The sequence below is a fragment of the Rhinoraja longicauda genome, chromosome 19 (genome assembly GCF_053455715.1).
Source record: "Rhinoraja longicauda isolate Sanriku21f chromosome 19, sRhiLon1.1, whole genome shotgun sequence".
Lineage (NCBI taxonomy): Eukaryota > Metazoa > Chordata > Chondrichthyes > Rajiformes > Arhynchobatidae > Rhinoraja > Rhinoraja longicauda.
The window spans coordinates 7406656-7430814 of record NC_135971.1 but is presented as its reverse complement, the minus strand read 5'-3'; the positions used below and the strand labels follow the sequence as shown (position 1 = coordinate 7430814).

The window sequence follows — 24159 nt, the reverse complement described above, 5'->3', positions numbered from 1 at the left end:
TGGGCAGCCGCCCCCAGACGCGTCATGCGGGATGTGCGCGTGCGCGCGCCCCGAGCAGCGGCCCCCACCTTCGGGATGCGCGTGCGCGCGCCCCGAGCAGCAGCCCCCACCTTCGGGATGCGCGTGCGCGCGCCGGGGAGGAGAAGGAGGGGGAGGAGGAGGAGGAGGAGGAGGAAGTAAAGCTGTACCAGCACCAATAGTAGCAGCGCTACAGCTGCACCGCAGCCCCCACCTGCGGGACATGGGTGTGTGTGTCGGGGAGGACAACGACAACGGGGACAACATCATAACCAACACGAACAGTGACAGGAACAGGAGCAATCAGCAGCCCCCACCTGCGGGATGTGTGAGTGTGTGTGAGGCACGCGTGAAATAAATGAGCAACATCATCAGAAGGAACAGTAGCAATCAGCAGCACCGCGACTACCGTCAGCCTCACACGACACCGATCCTAACAACAACACAACTCCCCGCCCCAATCTGCACGATGTGTGTGTCTGTGTCCCGGTGGGCAGAACATAGAAAATAGGTGCAGGAGTAGGCCATTCGGCCCTTCGAGCCTGCACCGCCATTCCATGTGATCATGGCTGATCATCCAGCTCAGTAACCTGTACCTGCCTTCTCTCCATACCCCCTGATCCCTTTAGCAAAAAGGGCCACATCTAACTCCCTCTTAAATATAGCCAATGAACTGGCCTCAACTACCTTCTGTGGCAGAGAATTCCACAGACTCACCACTCTCTGTGTGAAGAAATGTTTTCTCATCTCGGTCCTAAAAGACTTCCCCCTTATCCTTAAGCTGTGACCCCTGGTTCTGGACTCCCCCAACATCGGGAACAATCTTCCCGCAACGAACAGATATAAAACAACAGCAGCACCAACGCAACTCCTGTTCAGTTCACGCTTTTACTACAAACAAGGTAATTATAGAAAAACACTTTAATTACAAAGTACAAATAACAACGTCGGCCCCTCACTCACTCACGGTGGGGTGTGGGTGGGTGTGTGTGTGTGGGGTGTATGTGCGTGTGGGGTGTATGTGTGTGTGTGGGGTGTGTGTGTGCGGTGCATGTTGTTTGTGTGTGTGTGGGGTGTCGGTGTGTGTGGTGGGTGTCGGTGTGTGTGGTGGGTGTCGGTGTGTGTGGTGGGTGTCGGTGTGTGGTCAGTGTGTGGTGGGTGTCGGTGTGTGTGTGGTGTCGGTGTGTGGGTTGTCGGTGTGTGTGTGGGGTGTGGGAGAAGAAGTAAATAAAAAATCATCATCATCAGACAGCAGCAAAAGCAGCACGCACCACCAACAAGGTAATTATGGAAAAACGCTTTAATTACAAAGTATAAATAACAACGTCAGCCCCTCGCTCGCCCACTCACTCAGCCGGCGGGGACCACCTGGGCCGATATCGGGAGCACCGGCAGCGGCAGCGTCTTTGCCCCCCCCCCCCCCCCCCCCGAATCGCGGGGCTTGGGTCGTCCCGCCGCGGACCTTTCGCCGTCCGACGGGGGCTTCAATATCGGGAGCCCCGACCGTCCCGACGTGGAAACTCCAACAGCCAGACCGCGGGAATAGACGGCAGGGGAAGAAAAAATACATTCTGTGACATTCCGTCACAGTGAGGAGGGACTGGAGGAGACTCACTGAGATGGATGTTTCTTTTTGTTTAGTGTTAGTTTATGATTGTGTAAGTGTTATTGCATTTTTATTGATTATTCTTATTGGTCTTATATTGTTGAACTGCGGGTAATTTTTCATTTCGCTGCACATTTATGTGTATGTGACAAATAAATTGACTAGCCAGTGAGTCTGTGGAATTCTCTGCCACAGAAGGTAGTTGAGGCCAGTTCATTGGCTATATTTAAGAGGGAGTTAGATGTGGCCCTAGTTCTATGTTTCTATGTTTCTATTGACAGTCAGTCAGTTCCTCAGTCAGTCTATTCACAAAATGCTGGAGTAACTCAGGTGGTCAGGCAGCATCTCGGGAGAGAAGGAATGGGTGACGTTTCGGGTCGAGACCCTTCTTCCTCAGTCAGTCACTCAGTCTGACCAAGCAAGAACCAAGCGCTCGTTCTCACCTTCCACCCCACCAGCCAGCGGATCCAACAAATCATCCGCCAACATTTCCGTCACCTACAACGGGACCCCACCACTGGCCATATCTTCCCATCCCCTCCCCTCTCTGCGTTCCGCAGAGACCGTTCCCTCCGTAACTCCCTGGTCCGCTCGCCCCTTTCTACCCAAAACACCGACCCAGCTAGCAGGGGGCGGACCCAGCTAGCAGCCAGCAGGGGGCGGACCCAGCCAGCAGGAGGCGGACCCAGGCAGCAGAGGGCGGACCCGGGCAGCAGAGGGCGGACCCGGGCAGCAGGGGGCGGACCCGGCCAGCAGGGGGCGGACCCAGCCAGCAGGGGGCGGACCCAGGCAGCAGAGGGCGGACCCGGCCAGCAGGGGGCGGACCCGGCCAGCAGGGGGCGGACCCAGGCAGCATGGGGCGGACCCGGCCAGCAGGGGGCGGACCCGGGCAGCAGCCAGCAGGGCTCAATCACTCACTCACTCTCTCTCACTCACCCACCCACCCACTCACTCACTCACTCACCCACCCACTCAGTGCCCAAGCTGGATTGTCAGAGAGAGCGCTCCTGTTCAGTTGCAGCGACGTTACCTGAGGCTGAGCCCGTGCTGGCGGTCGGGTCCGGTCCGGTGTTGTGTCGGGTCCGGTCCTCGACAGGACCTATTGTGAGGCTGTCACGCCAAGGGTCCAGGTCGAGCGAAGGTGGGAGACTGTTTCAGGGGGGAGTGGACGTGGACTACAGGAGACCCCAGTGGCTGTGCCTATTGCAAATAGGTATACCCTCTTGGGAACTGTCGGGGCAGAAGACGTTTCCAGTCCGAGTGGCGGACCTGTTGGCAAGGATACTCGACAGGGGAGACCGAAGTCTGGAAGAGCCGTAGTGGTCGGTGACTCCATAGTCCGAGGGACGGACAGAAGATTCTGTGGCAGCAGGAGGGACTTGAGGATGGTCTGTTGCCTCCCTGGTGCCAGGGTTCAACACATCACAGACCGGCTTCAGAAAATCCTAGTGAGGGAAGGCGATCAACCTGAAGTCGTTGTGCACGTGGGCACGAATGACGTCGGGCGGAAGAGGAAGGAGGTGCTACAGCGGGAGTTTAGAGAGTTGGGAAAAGCACTGAGAAGTAGGACGTCGAAGGTGGTTATCTCTGGACTGCTACCGGTACCTCGTGCTGGTGAGGCCAGGAACAGAGAGATAGAGGGTATGAATTTATGGCTGAGGGGCTGGTGCAGAGAGCAGGGATTTAGATTTCTGGACCACTGGGATCTCTTCTGGGCTAGGGGTGACTTGTACAAAAGGGACGGGTTGCATCTTAACAGCAGGGGGACAAACATTCTGGCAGGCAGGTTTGCTAGTGTGACACCTGTGGCTTTAAACTAAGTAGTGGGGGGGAGGGGTTAACAAATTGTGAATATGAAGATGAGGTCAAAGGGAATACAGGAGATATTGCAAAAGACTCTCGGAAGAATGGGAACAGAAGTTCTAGAGCGGAAAAGAAATTAAGGGCAGGGCCAATTGTGAACGATGTGAGAGAGGAGGTAAATACAGAAGTTAAAGTGTTGTACTTAAATGCGCGTAGTATAAAAAATAAAGTGGATGAGCTTGAGGCTCAGTTAGTCATGGGCAAGTATGATGTTGTAGGGATCACTGAGACATGGTTACAAGAGGACCAGGGCTGGGAACTGAATATTCAGGGGTACACAACGTATAGAAAAGACAGACAGGTGGGCAGAGGGGGTGGGGTTGCTCTGATGGTAAGGAATGATATTCATTCCCTTGCAAGGGGTGACATAGAATCAGGAGATGTTGAATCAGTATGGATAGAAATGAGAAATTGTAAGGGTAAAAAGACCCTAATGGGAGTTATCTATAGGCCCCCAAACAGTAGCCTCGACATAGGGTGCAAGTTGAATCAGGGGATAAAATTGGCGTGTCAAAAATGTAATGCTACGGTGGTTATGGGAGATTTCAACATGCAGGTAGACTGGGAAAATCAGGTTGGAAATGGACCCCAGGAAAGAGAATTTGTAGAGTGCCTTCGAGATGGATTCTTAGAACAGCTTGTACTGGAGCCTACCAGGGAGAAGGCAATTCTGGATTTAGTGTTGTGTAATGATCCTGATCTGATAAGGGGACTAGAGGTAAAAGAGCCATTAGGAGGCAGTGATCACAACATGATAAGTTTTACTCTGCAAATGGAAAGGCAGAAGGGAAAATCGGAAGTGTCGGTATTACAGTATAGCAAAGGGGATTACAGAGGCATGAGGCAGGAGCTGGCCAAAATTGATTGGAAGGAGGCCCTAGCAGGGAAGACGGTAGAACAGCAATGGCAGGTATTCCTGGGAATAATGCAGAGGTTGCAGGATCAATTTATTCCAAAGAGGTGGAAAGACTCTAAGGGGAGTAAGAGACACCTGTGGCTGACGAGGGAAGTCAGGGACAGCATAAAAATTAAGGAGAGGAAGTATAACATAGCAAAGAAGAGTGGGAAGACAGAGGATTGGGACTCTTTTAAAGAGCAACAAAAGTTAACTAAAAAGGCAATACGGGGAGAAAAGATGAGGTACGAGGGTAAACTAGCCAATAATATAAAGGAGGATAGCAAAAGTTTTTTTAGGTACGTGAAGAGGAAAAAAATAGTCAAGGCAAATGTGGGTCCCTTGAAGACAGAAGCAGGGGAATTTATTATGGGGAACAAAGAAATGGCAGACGAGTTAAACCGTTACTTTGGATCTGTCTTCACTGAGGAAGATACACACAATCTCCCAAATGTTCTAGGGGCCGGAAAACCTAGGGTGATGGAGGAACTGAAGGAAATCCACATTAGGCAGGAAATGGTTTTGGGTAGACTGATGGGACTGAAGGCTGATAAATCCCCAGGGCCTGATGGTCTGCATCCCAGAGTACTTAAGGAGGTGGCTCTAGAAATAGTGGAAGCATTGGAGATCATTTTTCAATGTTCTATAGATTCAGGATCAGTTCCTGTGGATTGGAGGATAGCAAATGTTATCCCACTTTTTAAGAAAGGAGGGAGAGAGAAAACGGGTAATTATAGACCAGTTAGTCTGACATCAGTGGTGGGGAAGATGCTGGAGTCAATTATAAAAGACGAAATTGCTGAGCATTTGGATAGCAGTAACGGGATCATTCCGAGTCAGCATGGATTTACGAAGGGGAAATCATGCTTGACAAATCTACTGGAATTTTTTGAGGATGTAACTAGGAAAATTGACAAGGGAGAGTCAGTGGATGTGGTGTACCTCGACTTTCAGAAAGCCTTCGACAAGGTCCCACATAGGAGATTAGTGGGCAAAATTAGGGCACATGGTATTGGGGGTAGGGTACTGACATGGATAGAAAATTGGTTGACAGACAGAAAGCAAAGAGTGGGGATAAATGGGTCCCTTTCGGAATGGCAGGCAGTGACCAGTGGGGTACCGCAAGGTTCGGTGCTGGGACCCCAGCTATTTACGATATACATTAATGACTTAGACGAAGGGATTAAAAGTACCATTAGCAAATTTGCAGATGATACTAAGTTGGGGGGTAGTGTGAATTGTGAGGAAGATGCAATAAGGCTGCAGGGTGACTTGGACAGGTTGTGTGAGTGGGCGGATACATGGCAGATGCAGTTTAATGTAGGTAAGTGTGAGGTTATTCACTTTGGAAGTAAGAATAGAAAGGCAGATTATTATCTGAATGGTGTCAAGTTAGGAGGAGGGGGAGTTCAACGAGATCTGGGTGTCCTAGTGCATCAGTCAATGAAAGGAAGCATGCAGGTTCAGCAGGCAGTGAAGAAAGCCAATGGAATGTTGGCCTTCGTAACAAGAGGAGTTGAGTATAGGAGCAAAGAGGTCCTTCTACAGTTGTACCGGGCCCTGGTGAGACCGCACCTGGAGTACTGTGTGCAGTTTTGGTCTCCAAATTTGAGGAAGGATATTCTTGCTATGGAGGGCGTGCAGCGTAGGTTCACTAGGTTAATTCCCGGAATGGCGGGACTGTCGTATGTTGAAAGGCTGGAGCGATTGGGCTTGTATACACTGGAATTTAGAAGGATGAGGGGGGATCTTATTGAAACATATAAGATAATTAGGGGATTGGACACATTAGAGGCAGATAACATGTTCCCAATGTTGGGGGAGTCCAGAACAAGGGGCCACAGTTTGAGAATAAGGGGTAGGCCATTTAGAACGGAGATGAGGAAGAACTTTTTCAGTCAGAGGGTGGTGAAGGTGTGGAATTCTCTGCCTCAGAAGGCAGTGGAGGCCAGTTTGTTGGATGCTTTCAAGAGAGAGCTGGACAGAGCTCTTAAGGATAGCGGAGTGAGGGGGTATGGGGAGAAGGCAGGAACGGGGTACTGATTGAGAGTGATCAGCCATGATCGCATTGAATGGCGGTGCTGGCTCGAAGGGCTGAATGGCCTACTCCTGCACCTATTGTCTATTGTCTATTGTCTATTGAGAGCGGGTTAAACAAAATTCTCTCCCCCCTTCTCTCCTTTTTCCCTCCCTTTTCCCTTTTCCCATTTCTCTCCCTTTTTCCTTTTCCCATTTCTCTCCCTTTTTCCTTTTCCCATTTCTCTCCCTTTTCCCATTTCTCTCCCTTTTCCCTTTTCCCATTTCTCTCCCTTTTTCCTTTTCCCATTTCTCTCCCTTTTCCCATTTCTCTCCCTTTTCCCTTTTCTCTCCCTTTTCCCTTTTCTCTCCCTTTTCCCATTTCTCTCCCTTTTCCCATTTCTCTCCCTTTTCCCATTTCTCTCCCTTTTCCCATTTTTTTCCCTTTTCCCATTTTTCCCCTTTTCTCTCCCTTTTCTCTATCCCGCTTCAGCAGGGAGTTTCTCCACAGCCTGGAGTGGGTCGCCAGACGTGACCAGGACCGGGACACCGCCAGGATGCGGCGCTCTCTCTGCACGGCCGTACATCTGCTGTACCTGCTGGCAGGTAGAGACATGGGGGAGGGGGAGAGGGAGAGATGGGGGGGGGGGAGAGAGAGGGTTGGGGGAAAGAGATGGGGGGAGAGACAGAGAGATGGGGGGAGAGACAGAGAGATGGGGGAGAGAGGGAAAGATGGGGGAGAGAGGGAAAGATGGGGGAGAGAGTGAAAGATGGGGGAGAGAGGGAAAGAGATGGGGGAGAGAGGGAAAGAGATGGGGAGAGAGGGAAAGAGATGGGGAGAGGGAAAGAGATGGGGGAGAGAGATGGGGGATAGATGGGGAGAGGGAAAGAGATGGGGAAGAGGGGGAAAGAGATGGGGGAGAGAGAGCAAGAGATGGGGGAGAGATAGGGAGAGGGAGAGAGAGAGAATGCGAGCTGCTGTCCACAGAGTTGGGAGTGGGCAATTGTCAGTCAAACACTGTACTGGGGTAACTCAACGGGTCGGGCCACATCTGTGGAGAGAAGGAATGGGTGACTTTTCGGGTCGAGACCCTTCTCTGAAGATCCCGAAACGTCACCCATTCCTTCTCTCCACAGATGCTGCCTGACCCGCTGAGTTACTTCAGCACTCTGTGAAACGTCACCTATCCATGTTCTCCGCAGATGCTGCCTGACCCGCTGAGTTAACCCAGCATTTTGTGTCTACATTCATCAGTGAAAATGTCATTTAGCTTAGTGATACGGCGCAGAAACAGGCCCTTCGGCCCACCGGGTACGCAGCGACCAGCGATCAGGCCGCACTAACACTGCCCTACACACACATGGGACAATCTCTAATTTTACAGAAGCCAATTAACCTACGCTCTCCATGTCCTGGATAACTTCCGGTTCCCAGGCCCCCACTCCCTCATTTTCACCATGGATGTCCAGTCACTGTACACCTCCATCCCCCACAAGGATGGTCTCGAAGCCCTCCGTTTCTTCCTCGACCGTAGAACCAGCCAATCCCCATCGACCAACACTCTCCTCCGCCTAGCAGAGCTGGTTCTTGCCCTCAACAACTTCTCCTTTGACTCCTCCCACTTCCTCCAAACCAGAGGCGTAGCTATGGGCACTCGCATGGGCCCTAGCTACGCCTGCCTCTTTGTCGGGTACGTCGAACAATCCCTGTTCCAGACGTACATTGGCCCCATCCCCGAACTCTACCTCCGCTACATCGACGACTGCATTGGTGCTACCTCTTGCACCCATGCAGAACTCACTGACTTCATACACTTCACCTCTAATTTCCATCCTGCCCTTAAATATACCTGGACTATCTCTGACATCTCCCTCCCGTTTCTGGACCTCACCATCTCCATCACAGGAGACAGACTAGTGACGGACATTTACTACAAGCCCACCGACTCGCACAGCTATCTGGACTACACTTCTTCCCACCCGGTCCCCTGCAAAAAGTCTATCCCCTACTCCCAATTCCTCCGTCTACGCCGCATCTGCGCCCGGGATGAGATGTTTCAGACTAGGGCTTCCGAGATGTCCTCGTTCTTCAGAAAACGGGGCTTCCCCTCCTCCATTATAGATGAGGCTCTCACTAGGGTCTCTTCTACATCCCGCAGCTCCGCTCTTGCTCCCCCTCCCCCCACTCGCAACAAGGACAGGATCCCCCTCGTTCTCACCTTCCACCCCACCAGCCAGCGGATCCAACATATCATCCACCAACATTTCCGTCACCTACAACGGGACCCCACCACTGGCCATATCTTCCCATCCCATCCCCTCCCCTCCCCTCTCTGCGTTCCGCAGAGACCGTTCCCTCCGTAACTCCCTGGTCCACTCGTCCCTTCCTACCCAAACCACCCCAAACCACTTTCCCTTGCAACTGCACGAGATGCAACACCTGTCCCTTTACCTCCCCCCTCAACTCCATCAAAGGACCCAAACAGTCTTTCCAGGTGAGACAGAGGTTCACCTGCACCTCCTCCAACCTCATCTATTGCATCCGCTGCTCTAGATGTCAACTTATTTATATCGGCGAAACCAAGCACAGGCTCGGCGATCGCTTCGCTGAACACCTGCACTCGGTCCGCTTTTTTATTTTATTTTTTATTTTATCAAAAAATACTTTATTCAAGTAATAAATATCATTTACAAAACATCTTCTTTAAACAAACCCATCCGACATTTCCGGAGGTTACATATTCAATACAGGCATTTACTTAGACATTTACATACATTTACATACATATCCCTTTTTTGGAGGGGCGTCTCTCTCCACCACACCCTGCCACCCCCCCCCATGTCCACCAGCGGAAGGACCCTAGACTGTGGTCCTCCCCCACAGGGCCTTGGCGTTGGCTGCACCGAGCTTCAGAGCGTCCCTCAGCACGTACTCCTGCAGTCTGCAGTGGGCCAGTCGGCAACATTCCTTGACGGACAGCTCGCTCTGCTGGGAGGTCAACAAGGATCGGGCAGACCAAAGAGCGTCTTTCACCGAGTTGATGACCTTCCAGCAGCACTCGATGTCAGTCTCGGAATGCGTCCCTGGGAACAGTCCGTATAGCACAGAGTCCTCTGTGACGGAGCTGCTCGGAATGAATCGTGACAGGGACCCCTGCAGACCTCTCCAGACTCTCCTGGCAAATCCACACTCTTTGAAGAGGTGGGCCACCGTCTCCTCTCCATAGCAGCCGTCCCGAGGGCAGCGTGCGCTGGTAGTGAGGTTCCGGCGGTGCAGGAAGGATCTGACTGGGAGGGCTCCCCTCACCGCCAGCCAAGCCAGGTCTTGGTGCTTGTTGGTGAGTACTGGCGATGAGGCATTTTGCCAGACAAGCTGGGCAGTCTGTTCTGGGAACCACGCCACAGGATCCATGGAGTCATTCCCCTGCAGTGCCTGCAGGACGTTCCGTGCTGACCACTGCCCGATGGACTTGTGGTCAAAGGTGTTGGTCCGGAAGAACCTGTCCACAAACGACAGATGGTACGGCAATGTCCAGCTGACTGGCACATTGCGTGGCATCTGCACCAGGCCCATCCTTCGCAACACCGGGGACAGGTAGAACCTCAGCAGGTAGTGGCATTTGGTGCCCACATGCCTTGGCTCTATGCTCCGTCTGATGCAGCCACACACGAAAGTGGCCATCAGAATGAGGGCGACGTTGGGCACGTCTTTACCCCCTTGTCTGCCGACTTGTGCATTGTGGCTCGTCGCACCCGGTCCATCGCCGACCCCCAGATGAAACGGAAGACGGCCCGGATGATCCCCGTGGCGTAGGAGGGAGGGACGGGCCACACTTGCGCCAAGTACAGCAGCCCCGAGAGCACCTCACACCTGATGACCAGGTTTTTCCCCGTGATGGAGAGGGAGCGCTGCTTCCACAGCTCCAGCTTCTTCCCCACCCTGGCTATCCACTCCAGCCAATTCTTGTCACATGCCTCAGCCTTCCCGAACCAGATCCCCAGCACCTTCAGGAAGTCAGGCTTGATGGTGAAGGGGATGGAAGATCGGTCGGGCCAGTTGCCAAAGAGCATGGCCTCGCTCTTCCTGCGGTTTACCCTGGCCCCCGTGGCCAACTCAAACTGGTCGCAGACGCTGATCAGTCTGCGGACCGACCCTGGATCCGAGCAGAAGACGGCGACATCGTCCATGTACAGGGAGGCCTTGACCTGAGTGCCCCCACTGCCTGGCAATGTCACTCCTCTTATGCTCGCATCATTCCTGATGGATTCGGCAAAGGGTTCAATGCAACAGACGAACAAGACAGGGGAAAGAGGGCAACCCTGCCTGACTCCAGACCTGCACTCGGTCCGCATTAACGCAACTGATCTCCCGGTGGCCCAGCACTTTAACTCCCCCTCCCATTCCCAGTCTGACCTCCCTGTCATGGGCCTCCTCTAGTGCCATAGTGAGGCCCGCCGGAAATTGGAGGAGCAGCACCTCATATTTCTCCTGGGCAGTTTGCAGCCCGGTGGTATGAACGTCGACTTCTCCAACTTCAAATCGCTCCTCTGTCCCTCCCTTCCCCTCCTCCTTCCCAGATCTCCCTCTATCTTCCTGTCTCCACCTATATCCTTCCTTTGTCCCACCCCCGACAACAGTCTGAAGAAGGGTCTCGACCCGAAACGTCACCCATTCCTTCTCTCCCGAGATGCTGCCTGACCTACTGAGTTACTCCAGCATTTTGTGAATAAATCGATTTGTACCAGCATCTGCAGTTATTTTCTTAACCTACAAGCCTGTCGGTCTTGAGAGGTTTGGAGGGAAGAGTGTCGGTCTAAAGAAAGCAAACTCAATGCTAGCATTTATTTCAAGAGGGCTTGTGTACAAAATCAGGGGGTGTTATTCTGAGGCTCTACAAGGCACTGGTCAGGCCCCATTTGGAATATTGTCAGCAATTTTCGCTGCACTCGCTGGAGTTTAGGAGAATGAGGGGGGACCTCATTGAAACTTCACCGAATAGTGAAAGACCCGGATAGGGTGGATGTGTGGAGGATGTTTCCACTAGTGGGAGAGTCTAGGACCAGAGGGCACAGCCTCAGAATTAAAGGATGTTCGTTCAGGAAGGAGATGGGGAGGAATTTCTTTAATCAGAGGGTGGTGAATCTGTGGGATTCTTTGCCACAGACGGCTGTGGAGGCCACAAGTCAGAGGATATTTTTAAGGCAGAGATAGATAAATTGTTGGTCAGTGCTGGTGTCAGGGGTTATGGGGAAAAGGCAGGAGAATGTGGTTGTGAGGGAGAGATAGATCAGGCGTGATTGAATGGCTCGATGGGCAGAATGGCCCAATTCTACACCTATCACTTATGACCTAAACCGGAGAGGCCGGAGAAAACCCACGCAGGTCACGGGGAGAACGTACAGATTCCACGCAGTCAGCACCCGTGGTCAGGATCGAACCCTGGTCTCTGGCGCTGTGAGGCAGCAGCTCTACCACTGTGCCACCATAGTGCTGGAGTAACTCAGCGGGTCGGGCAGCATCTGTGGAGAAAAGGAATAGATGATGTTTTGAGTCGAGAACCTTCTTCAGACTGACTCTCATATCCATACTCCTCCCTGCAGCTTCATACTATTAATGTGAGATATAGTTTAGTACAATACAATTTTTTACATCAACTATATTTAACTCCGAAAAAATTAAACAATTTAAATCCAAATTTACCTTAAATTTGTTTTAGATGCAACCAGGATGTGGGTACTTTTTTACACTCCACATGGGCATGTCCGAAGGTAACTCCTTTTTGGAAAGACCTAAAAAACTTTTTGGAACAATTGATGAATAAGACCATACCATTGGATTCAAGGTTGTTTTTATTGGGAGATACTAAAGGAATATTACCAAGATTAATTTTAGATAAATATCAGGAAAGATTTATCAAAATAGCAATAGCAATAGCAAAAAAATGTGTGGCAGTCACTTGGAAAGATCACAATGAAATAAGAATTGCAAGATGGTATGCAGAAATGCGTAGTTGTATCCCATTAGAAAAAGCTACTTATAATCTGAGAAATAAATATGATTTCTTTTTGAAACTTTGGAACCCATTCACTTTAAAACTAGGATTAAGAATTGGAAAGATTTAATTTTGGGATTGTTTTGATACCCCTAAAAAGAATTTAATAAGAAATTAGCCGGAAGTGTTTCCTTCTTGTCTCCAGGTTTCCTTCTTTCTTCTTTCTTTCTTTCTTTCCATTTTTTTTATCTTTCTGCTTCTCCTTTTTCCTCTTTTTTCTAACTGGGGGGTGGGGGGAGGGGGATTGTGGGTGGGGAGATAATACAGAACAATACAAGTATAATTGAATTTAAAATGTATAATCGAATTTATAATGTAGGTACCATCGCGTACTATGAGTTCATACATGTATTTGTTTTGTTAAAATTTAAATAAAATTAATTTAAAAAATAAAAAAACAATTTAATGTTCTGATTCCCAAACACAATTCCAGGATCAGGTGAAATCTTCCATCCAGTCTCTCACAAAATATAAATCAGAGATCCAGCAAATGGAGCAGCAACAGAAAGAGAAGATTTCTGGAGTTCTGGTGAGGCTTTTAAGTTTCGATTTCCTGACCTCGGGCGCTGCCTGTGTGGTTCACGCCTTCTCCCTGTGATCGCGTCGAATTCCTTCCACGTCCCCAATACACGCTGGTCAATCGGGGACTGTAAAATTATCCCTGGGACAGTGGATGGTGGACGGATAAATAGGAATTAAAGGGCAGATGAAAAGTAAAGCAGGGTATTGTATTGGGGGTAGAGGATTAATGGGTAATAAGATGACCCTCTCGACATTTCAGAAGCATTTAGACAAACTATTGAATTGTCAAAGCAAATAAAAATGCACAGGACAAATGTTACGGTCAAGGTCGTGAGGAAACACAATCAGTGACATGAAATATTGATCTTCCCCTTTCATTTCACAGGAACAGTCACACAACCTTCAATCCAAGATCACATCCCAGTTTGCTGAACTGCACCAGATTCTCACTGGGAAAGAGCAGCGCGTACTGGCAGATATCCGGGAGGAAGAGAAGAAGATTCTAAATACAATGGAGAAAAAACTTGAAGAGATTTAAGAGAATTTAAATTCGATTGAGGAGGATCTCTTAAAGTTACAGCAACAGATGGATCAAAAGGACAGTGTGGTGTTTCTGAAGGTGAGGGGTGACACTCCAGTTTGGCGAAGTGAAAGTGCACAGTCACAAAATGGTGGGGGATATTTCTGAGATAAATGCTGCATTACCATATAACCATATAACTACAGCACGGAAACAGGCCCGTTCGGCCCTACCAGTCCACGCCGACCACTCTCTCTGACCTAGTCTCATCTACCTGCTCTCAGACCATAACCCTCCAATCCCCTCTCATCCATATACCTATCCAATTTACTCTTAAATAATAAAATCGAGCATGCCTCCACCACTTCCACCGGAAGCCCATTCCATACAGCCACCACCCTCTGAGTAAAGAAGTTACCCCTCATGTTACCCCTAAACTTTTGTCCCTCAATTCTAAAGTTATGTCCCCTTGTTGTAATCTTCCCCACTCTCAAGGGGAAAAGCCTACCCACGTCAACTCTGTCCGTCCCTCTTAAAATTTTAAAAACCTCTATCAAGTCCCCCCTCAACCTTCTACGCTCCAAAGAATAAAGACCCAACCTGTTCAACCTCTCTCTGTAGCTTAAGTGCTGAAACCCAGGCAACATTCTAGTAAATCTCCTCTGTACCCTCTCCATTTTGTCGACATCCTTCCTATAATTGGGCCACTAATTGAGAACTGGGTAAATGCTCCGTCTGTTCCAGAGCTGTGCTGCTGTTGTTCCCAAACTAAATGGCCTCCCGTATAATCTGCGGGATCTCTGCACTGCCTGCGGTCTCCTTGGGACGAGTTACTGTGATCCTGTCACTGAGTTAGCGAATGTTTGAAATTTCCCCGAAACGATGGAAAATCTCCACGAAATCAAAAGATCATGTGGAAAGTTTGTCCTATGTTCCTCTTTAGTGGGAAAGAATTACGCGGCGTTAAACCGATCTGTTGAAGGCTTGCTCTCAGATACACTTCAAGTCCTGTGATTTACCCACCTTAACATGCCTTGAGGTCGCCAGCACTTAAGGGGACCTATCCTATCCTAATTATCCCTTTGCTCTTAAAGGTACCTATTCTCCCCCTAGTTATTATTTTGCTATTAATACACTTGTAGGATCTCTCGGGCAATATCCAATATTTGTCTCTGTGACGATGACAATAAATGCTGGGCAATGGAACATTTCTGGGGCTTGTTGTGATTTGTGTGAAACTCCTGCTGTCGGGATGTGGACGTCCCGTCTCAGTCTGCTCAGATTTGTGTTTTATTTCTTGCAGGAGGAAGCTGGGAGGAAGAGGAGGTAGGACATGCTCTTGACTGAAATACTGCATGTTTGTGTGTATCAGCTCAAAGAAATTGTTGAGGCTCAGTTTATAACCAGCTGCTGAATATTTGCAGGGTTAGTGATGAAGATAGAGCACTCACAGTGACAGATGGTGCCTTGCCGATTGAAAAATTCCATCAACACTTTTTGATGAACACGCTGTGGAGAGAAACATCTGCCATTAAGCGAGGTAAAACCTGTCCAGTTTCCCCTCTTTTGTTTATAATACCTTTTAGTAACACAGATGCAAACATTGCCGATAGAAATTGTATTTGCCTCTAACACCTCCTAAGGCAGCTATCTCTCAGCCACCCAGTGCCTGAAAACATTGCCGTTCAAGAACATTTTAGACTTTCCCTTCACAACTTAAACCGATGCCCTCGAAGTTTAGAAAACTGCATCTCCCACTCCTCAGTCCGTTGGCCCAGTTCATTACGAAGTTTAATCTTAGACAACCTTCTTCACTCTCCACCATGTCTCATGAATTTTAGTCTCATCCACAAACCTGCTTGCCATGCCACCCACAAACACGTCATTTATCTAATCATTTGTATGAATAGGGACCAACAGTTGACTCAGCATTGAGCATTGTGGTACACCACTTGCGACAGGCTTCCAGTCTGAAAAACAACTCTGCCTCCCACCTTCCGGCCACATTTTTCCCCACTCGTTAACTACCCTGGATTCCATACATTCCAGCCTTCCTGATCAGCCGACCATAGAGGTTGCTGCTATCAAATTGCTAATCATACCTCTGACATTCACATCCAAGCCTTAGAAATATAACATAAACAGCAGTGAACATCCGAGATGTTCTGCCCTAGGAGGCAGTGATAGGTCAGATTATTGGCAATAGGCAAAGTGAACACAGATGGATATTTGAAGGATGGAGAAATTGGCGGTTATGGAGAACTCACATAGAACAGGAATTGGTGCCATCTTAGATCAGTGAGGATCACATTGAATGGAGGAGCCGGCCTGAGGAGTGGAGCCTACTCATCCTGCTATTTTCTTGTGGTCTTTAGTTCTTTCATACCTACAGCATGATAAACCTTACACAGAGTTGAATGCGGCAAAGATTGACAATACCTGTCTCTGGGACAATGATTTTGCTGTGCGCGGTGAGATTGAGTAGACTAGGCCTGTTTACTCGAGAGTTCAGGTGTATTGGAGGAGATCTCAGTGAAACACAGAGTTCTTACAGGGCTCAGTGGGCTGGATGCAGGAAGGATGGTTCCCCTGTCTGAGGGATCTCTAGAGAGCTGGCACCCTCTCAGAATGTGGGCTGCACCATGCAGGACTGAGATAAGGAGACATTACTGCATGCAGAGACTGGGAAACGACCCTGCACCAGGGCTGTGGAGACTCAGTCATTCAGTGCTCTGGGATCTGAGAGCCATGGTTGTACATTTCAGAGTCCGGCCCTGACCAGCTTTTTCCCCAGCTACACTAATCGATTTGCCCACATTACATTGGCATTCTTCTGCACCTCACCTATTTAAGTGCCTCAAATATAGTGATTATATCTCACTCCACCCCCTGCTCTATTGCATGTTCCAGATATCACCCACTCTCGGTGTAAATCTGTGTACTAAACCTCTCGTTTGTTTGTTCCTGAACTACAGCCAAAACGGTACACGATAGCATGACGATTTTCAGCCCTCCTTACTCAGCGTCATCCTTTTGGTGCTAATAGACAATAGACAATAGGTGCAGGAGTAGGCCATTCAGCCCTTCGAGCCAGCACCGCCATTCAATGCGATCATGGCTGATCACTCTCAATCAGTACCCCGTTCCTGCCTTCTCCCCATACCCCCTCACTCCGCTATCCTTAAGAGCTCTATCCAGCTCTCTCTTGAAAGCATCCAATGAACTGGCCTCCACTGCCTTCTGAGGCAGAGAATTCCACACCTTCACCACTCTCTGACTGAAAAAGTTCTTCCTCATCTCCGTTCTAAATGGCCTACCCCTTATTCTTAAACTGTGGCCCATTGTTCTGGACTCCCCCAACATTGAGAACATGTTTCCTGCCTCTAATGTGTCCAATCCCCTAATTATCTTATATGTTTCAATAAGATCCCCCCTCATCCTTCAAAATTCCAGTGTATACAAGCCTAATTGCTCCAGCCTTTCGACATACGATAGTCCCGCCATTCCGGGAATTAACCTAGTGAACCTACGCTGCACGCCCTCAATAGCAAGAATATCCTTCCTCAAATTTGGAGACCAAAACTGCACACAGTACTACAGGTGCGGTCTCACCAGGGCCCGGTACAACTGTAGAAGGACCTCTTTGCTCCTATACTCAACTCCTCTTGTTATGAAGGCCAACATTCCATTGGCTTTCTTCACTGCCTGCTGTACCTGCATGCTTCCTTTCAGTGACTGATGCACTAGGACACCCAGATCTCGTTGAACATCCCCTCTTCCTAACTTGACACCATTCAGATAATAATCTGCCTTTGTATTCTTACATCCAAAGTGAATAACCTCACTTATCTACATTAAACTGCATCTGCCATGTATCCGCCCACTCACACAACCTGTCCAAGTCACCCTGCAGCCTTATTGCATCTTCCTCACAATTCACACTACCCCCCAGCATAGTATCATATGCAAATTTGCTAATGGTACTTTTAATCCCTTCGTCTAAGTCATTAATGTATATCGTAAATAGCTGGGGTCCCAGCACCGAACATTGCGGTACCCCACTGATCACTGCCTGCCATTCCGAAAGGGACCCATTTATCCCCACTCTTTGCTTTCTGTCTGTCAACCAATTTTCTATCCAAGTCAGTACCCTACCCCCAATACCATGTGCTCTAATTTTGCCCACTAATCTCCTATGTGGGACCTTGTCGAAGGCTTTCTGAAAGTCGAGGCACACCACATCCACTGACTCTCCCCTGTCAATTTTCCTAGTTACATCCTCAAAAAATTCCAGTAGATTTGTCAAGCATGATTTCCCCTTCGTAAATCCATGCTGACTCGGAATGATCCTGTTACTGCAATCCAAATGCTCAGCAATTTCGTCTTTTATAATTGACTCCAGCATCTTCCCCACCACTGATGTCAGACTAACTGGTCTATAATTACCCGTTTTCTCTCTCCCTCCTTTCTTAAAAAGTGGGATAACATTTGCTATCCTCCAATCCACAGGAACTGATCCTGAATCTATAGAACATTGAAAAATGATCTCCAATGCTTCCACTATTTCTAGAGCCACCTCCTTAAGTTCCCTGGGATGCAGACCATCAGGCCCTGGGGATTTATCAGCCTTCAGTCCCATCAGTCTACCCAAAACCATTTCCTGCCTAATGTGGATTTCCTTCAGTTCCTCCATCACCCTAGGTTCTCCGGCCCCTAGAACATTTGGGAGATTGTGTGTATCTTCTTCAGTGAAGACAGATCCAAAGTAACGGTTTAACTCGTCTGCCATTTCTTTGTTCCCCATAATAAATTCCCCTGCTTCTGTCTTCAAGGGACCCACATTTGCCTTGACTATTTTTTTCCTCTTCACGTACCTAAAAAAACTTTTGCTATCCTCCTTTATATTATTGGCTAGTTTACCCTCGTACCTCATCTTTTCTCCCCGTATTGCCTTTTTAGTTAACTTTTGTTGCTCTTTAAAAGAGTCCCAATCCTCTGTCTTCCCACTCTTCTTTGCTATGTTATACTTCCTCTCCTTAATTTTTATGCTGTCCCTGACTTCCCTTGTCAGCCACAGGTGTCTCTTACTCCCCTTAAAGTCTTTCCACCTCTTTGGAATAAATTGATCCTGCAACCTCTGCATTATTCCCAGGAATACCTGCCATTGCTGATCTACCGTCTTCCCTGCTAGGGCTTCCTTCCAGTCAATTTTGGCCAGCTCCTGCCTCATGCCTCTGTAATCCCCTTTGCTATACTGTAATACTGACACTTCCGATTTTCCCTTCTGCCTTTCCATTTGCAGAGTAAAACTTATCATGTTGTGATCACTGCCTCCTAATGGCTCTTTTACCTCTAGTCCCCTTATCAGATCAGAATCATTACACAACACTAAATCCAGAATTGCCTTCTCCCTGGTAGGCTCCAGTACAAGCTGTTCTAAGAATCCATCTCGAAGGCACTCTACAAACTCTCTTTCCTGGGGTCCATTTCCAACCTGATTTTCCCAGTCTACCTGCATGTTGAAATCTCCCATAACCACCGTAGCATTACATTTGTGACACGCCAATTTTATCTCCTGATTCAACTTGCACCCTATGTCGAGGGTACTGTTTGGGGGCCTATAGATAACTCCCATTAGGGTCTTTTTACCCTTACAATTCCTCATTTCTATCCATACTGATTCAACATCTCCTGATTCGATGTCACCTCTTGCAAGGGAATGAATATCATTCCTTACCAGCAGAGCAACCCCACCCCCTCTGCCCACCTGTCTGTCTTTTCTATACGTTGTGTACCCATGAATATTCAGTTCCCAGCCCTGGTCCTCTTGTAGGCATGTCTCAGTGATCCCTACAACATCATACTTGCCCATGACTAACTGAGCCTCAAGCTCATCCACTTTATTTTTTATACTATGCGCATTTAAGTACAACACTTTAACTTCTGTATTTACCTCCCCTCTCACAAATGGCCCTGCCCTTAATCTCTTTTCCCCTCTAGAACTTCTGTTCCCATTCTTCCGAGAGTCTTCTGCAATATCTCCTGTGTTCCCTTTAACCTCATCTTCATATTCACAATTTGTTAACCCCTCCCCCCCACTACTTAGTTTAAAGCCACAGGTGTCGCACTAGCAAACCTGTCTGCCAGAATGTTTGTCCCCCTGCTGTTAAGATGTAACCCGTCCCTTTTGTACAAGTCACCCCTAGCCCAGAAGAGATCCCAGTGGTCCAGAAATCTAAATCCCTGCTCTCTGCACAAGCCCCTCAGCCATAAATTCATACCCTCTATCTCTCTGTTCCTGCCCTCATCAGCACGAGGTACCGGTAGCAGTCCAGAGATAACCACCTTCGACGTCCTACTTCTCAGTCTTTTTCCTAACTCTCTAAACTCCCGCTGTACCACCTCCTTCTTCTTCCGCCCGACGTCATTCGTGCCCACGTGCACAACGACTTCAGGTTGATCTCCTTCCCTCACTAGGATTTTCTGAAGCCGGTCTGTGATGTGCTGAACCCTGGCACCAGGGAGGCAACAGACGATCCTCAAGTCCCTCCTGCTGCCACAGAATCTTCTGTCCGTCCCTCGGACGATGGAGTCACCGACCACTACGGCTCTTCCAGACTTCGGTCTCCCCTGTCGAGTATCCTTGCCAACAGGTCCGCCACTCGGACTGGAAACGTCTTCTGCCCCGACAGTTCCCAAGAGGGTATACCTATTTGCAATAGGCACAGCCACTGGGGTCTCCTGTAGTCCACGTTCACTCCCCCCTGAAACAGTCTCCCACCTTCGCTCGACCTGGACCCTTGGTGTGACAGCCTCACAATAGGTCCTGTCGAGGAAACTCTCGCATTCCCGGATGGCCCTGAGGTCATCCAACTGCCTCTCCAACTCCATCACACGTCCATTCAGGAGCTGCACCTGGACACAGTTCTTGCAGGTGTAGCTCCCAGAAGCTCCAGCGACGTCCCTATCTTCCCACATCCTGCAGGAAACACACTGCACCAACTTTTCCGCCATTACTTTGTGTCTATAAACAGTTCAGGCTTAAAACAATTGTAACCCCCTCACCTCAGCCTCCTCGCCGAAGACTCGCAGCCAAAGACTCGCACTTTTCTCAGACTCGCAGCCAAAGACTCACACTTTTCTCAGACTCGCAGCCAAAGACTCGCACTTTTCTCAGACTCGCAGCCAAAGACTCGCACTTTTCTCACTGGGCACTTTTCTCACTGGGCACCTTTCTCACTGGGCACTTTTCTCACTGGGCACTTTTCTCACTGGGCACTTTTCTCACTGGGCACTTTTCTCACTGGGCACTTTTCTCACTGGGCACTTTTCTCACTGGGCACTTTTCTCACTGGGCAGCACCCGAACAGGGCTGCACCCTTTTGCAAGTCTTGCTGATATCACCAATTAAATTGCCTGATTGTCCAATTTACCAGACTTCTCACTTAAATGATCAACCAATCCACGTATTCTCTTCTAACTGACTTATTACACTGTAATTGCCATTCACTTACTTTCAGCCAACGGTGGTCCTCTCTCCAACTTCCCGACCTTTACAGACTGATTAACAGTGCCCTATTGGCACTCTTTTTAAACTGCCGTTCCTACCACTATTAGCAGGTACTTACTTTCAGCCAACGGTCGTCCTCTCTCCAACTTCCCGACCTTTACAGACAGGTAGATGGTAGAAGTTTCATTGAAATCGGTGTTATATTTTTAAAGTTATTCGCATTTTAAATTTTAAATCTATCTCCTAGGGAGCGAGGGGGGAGGAGGGAGGGAGGGAGGGATGAAAAAAGTGGGAAGGGAAGGTGAGAGGGTGCTGCACCAATGCAGGAGAGGTTTGGGCCCAACTTGATCTATTAAAACCTAAATCTCAGATATACTTTAAAATTCTTTGCTCTCAATATAAACCTACACTCTCGTGATTTGATATCCCTGCATGCGAATAAGGTTTAGATAATTACCCTGCATCCTGCTGCACACTTTGACAACCTTCCCCGCTATCCACAATTTTTGCTTCCTCCACAAACTTACTAATCACACCTCCCACATTCACATCCAAGCCATGATCATATAACATAAACAGCAAAGGTTGTAGCACCGACCTCTGCTGCGCACCACCAGCCACAGACCTACAAGCAGAAAAAATCTTCCTTCTACCGCCAAGCCAATTGTGGTTCCATTTTACCAGCTCTCCTTGGATCCCACCTGCCTTCGCTTTCTGGACCAGCCTTGCACGCGGAACATTGTCAAGTCCCTCAGTGAAGTTCATATATTGTTTCTCAATGAGATCAGTGTGTTAGTTGTACACACCCATCAAATCCACCCGTGAATCCGCTCTCTTTCAACGACCCCACAACCACAAGTCTCCACCCATTCTGTTCTGTCCACACCCGATCATTCAACCTCTGCTTCCTTCCATGGTCCAAGCCACCCCTCTCTCTCTCTCACCTTCCACTCCAAGAAACAGGGGCAAGTCATCTGGCCCCTCGTGTCTGCCCCCATTCACTATGATCATGGCAATTCCACCCCACACATCTACCTCCTCTTTAACAACCTCAAAATACTGCTCACCTCAATTTCCTCTTGCTCCGAACTGCCTTCATATCTGAATAACCCACTTCATTCCCCCATCCCCACCGGAATCTCCCAATCCTCCTCACTCACCGCATTCGTCCTCCCCGTCCATCCTCTCCCACCTCACGAAATTCCCCTCACCATCCCTGGATAAAATCTCCGCGAGAGATGTCTGTTGTCCACCCGATGTGGTTGTGGGTGAAAGCCCGGGCAGGGTTTCAGTTGTCCGCCCGCCTGTGCCTGAGGCCGAGCGGCCTCTCCCCCGGTCCCGGGGCCGCGCTGCCCGAGGACTCTCTGATTCTCTGCTTCTCCCCCCAGTCTCCGTCACCCTGGATGTGGAAACAGCGCATCCGCTGCTCGAGGTGTCTGAGGATCGGAAGAGGGTGAGATGGACCGGGCCCCGGAGGAGTCTCCCTGACACCGGGAAGAGGTTTACAGACCTGCCGTGTGTGCTGGGATCAGAGGGATTCACATCGGGGAGACATTACTGGGAGGTGGAGGGGAGTGAGCGCTGGAGTCTGGGAGTCGCCGCAGAGTCTGTGGAGAGGAAGGGAGAGCTCACAGTGACCCCGGAGACTGGAGTCTGGAGCATCGAGCGGTGGGATGACGAGTTTGATGCAGTCACCTCCTCTCCATCCCGTCTCCCCGCCCGTCCCATCCCCGGGAGGGTGGGAGTTTATCTCAGTTACGAGTCCGGGACAATTTCATTTTACGACGCGGACACCATGTCCCATCTCCACACCTTCACTAGGAATAAATTCACGGAGAAACTTTATCCTTTCTTCATGCCTTGGGATGAAGACCAGTGGCTGAGAATCTGCTCCGGTTCCGCTTCGGGTGTGTAAAAGGGTCGGGTCCCGGGACTGGCGTCAGGAGCGGGGCTCAGGGGCTGTGGGGCAGAAACCCGGTGGACAACAGGTCGGCGCTGAACGGCTCCCATTTAATCCCCAAATTCCGCGTCGTAAAAAACCCCCAGTGACCGCGGAAATAAAACCAGGGGGAGTGTAAATGTGGGAAGAGAGAAATAAAGAGCAAGTGGAATCAGAGCTGTCGATCCATTCATTTTAACGCGTTAACCGCGTCCGGCAACGGAACAGAAATTACTTTTGTGAAAATATTTTTTAAATGTAATGGGATTGGACCCTTCTCGTCAAAAGTCGTTACGGTATTATTAACTCCGTTCAATGACTAGTTCAATGTAATATATACAGTTCATGTTACTTCAGTGATTTGGAAAATGTACACAGCCATTGACACACACGACAAGCTAATTGAAAGATCGCGTTTATTTGAATGATGTGCATTGTTGCTTCCAATACTGTAATTGAAATAAACTCAAAATTACTTGGACTGTACAGATTGCTTTTGAATTCTTTTGAAATCTACTGAACGGGGAGACCGCAGTTTAGTTTGCTTCAGTTTAGATTGGAGATACAACGGCCCAGGAGTCGTTGGAGAGGAGGGAGCGACTGGTGCAGCGTCCGGGCGGTAAGTTTAAAAAGGAGCGCGAAGCCCTTGCTTACCAGAGGCCCAGGAGCCGTTCTGCAACGTTCCATTTGAAAAAGTAGCGCGGACGGGAGGGAGCAGCTGATTGGTGGAAGCGGATTAGAGGAATCAGCTGATTGGGAGTAACCCCAGTTAAGGGGGAGTATGAGTGCCAGGGCAGTTTATTGTTCTGGGTGTCGGATGTGGGAAATCTGGGAGTCTGATAGTCTTCCAGACATCCACATCTACACCAGGTGCGACGAGACGGGGCTCCTAAGGGACCGTATTAGGAATCTGGAGCGGCAGATTGATGACCTCCGTCTGGTCAGGGAGAGTGAGGAGGTTATAGAGAGGAGTTATAGAGAGGTGGTCACTCCAAGACCACCGGAGGTAGACAAGTGGGTCACGGTTAGGGGGGGGCAAGGAGCAGAGGCAGGGACTAGAGAGTACCCCAGTGGATGTACCCCTTGGCAATAAATACTCCTGTTTAGGTACTGTTGGGGAGTACAGCCTACCTGGGGGCAGCGACGGCGCCCGGGCCTCTGGCACGGAGTCCGGCCCTGTTGCTCAGAAGGGTAGGGAAAGGAAGAAGAGAGCGATA

At 49.4% G+C, this 24159-nt stretch overlaps 1 protein-coding gene across 2 annotated transcripts; it reads left to right on the top strand.

Annotated features, from left to right (window-relative positions):
• The first annotated feature begins 185 nt into the window (after positions 1-185).
• On the top strand, positions 186-23402 carry LOC144603052 (E3 ubiquitin-protein ligase TRIM39-like). 2 transcript variants are annotated; one of them, XM_078416186.1, is made up of 6 exons: positions 186-920; positions 6892-7004; positions 13359-13592; positions 14797-14819; positions 14918-15033; positions 22392-23402. In XM_078416186.1, the coding sequence occupies exons 3-6, from the start codon at positions 13560-13562 to the stop codon at positions 22916-22918; spliced, it is 699 nt and encodes a 232-aa protein (XP_078272312.1). In that variant the 5' UTR covers positions 186-920; positions 6892-7004; positions 13359-13559; the 3' UTR covers positions 22919-23402. The 2 variants fall into 2 exon arrangements, with proteins under 2 accessions (XP_078272312.1, XP_078272314.1); XM_078416188.1 differs by lacking the exon at positions 186-920 and adding an exon at positions 12885-12980 and having other exon boundaries at positions 6954-7004.
• Positions 23403-24159: the final 757 nt, after the last annotated feature.

Excerpts from the sequence above, each read along its gene's own strand:
- LOC144603052 (XM_078416186.1), top strand. The coding sequence starts at position 13,560 with ATGGATCAAAAGGACAGTGTGGTGTTTCTGAAG. Across the intron at positions 13,593-14,796 it reads ACAGTGTGGTGTTTCTGAAG|GAGGAAGCTGGGAGGAAGAG; the intron begins GTGAGGGGTGAC and ends TATTTCTTGCAG. Across the intron at positions 15,034-22,391 it reads AACATCTGCCATTAAGCGAG|TCTCCGTCACCCTGGATGTG; the intron begins GTAAAACCTGTC and ends TTCTCCCCCCAG.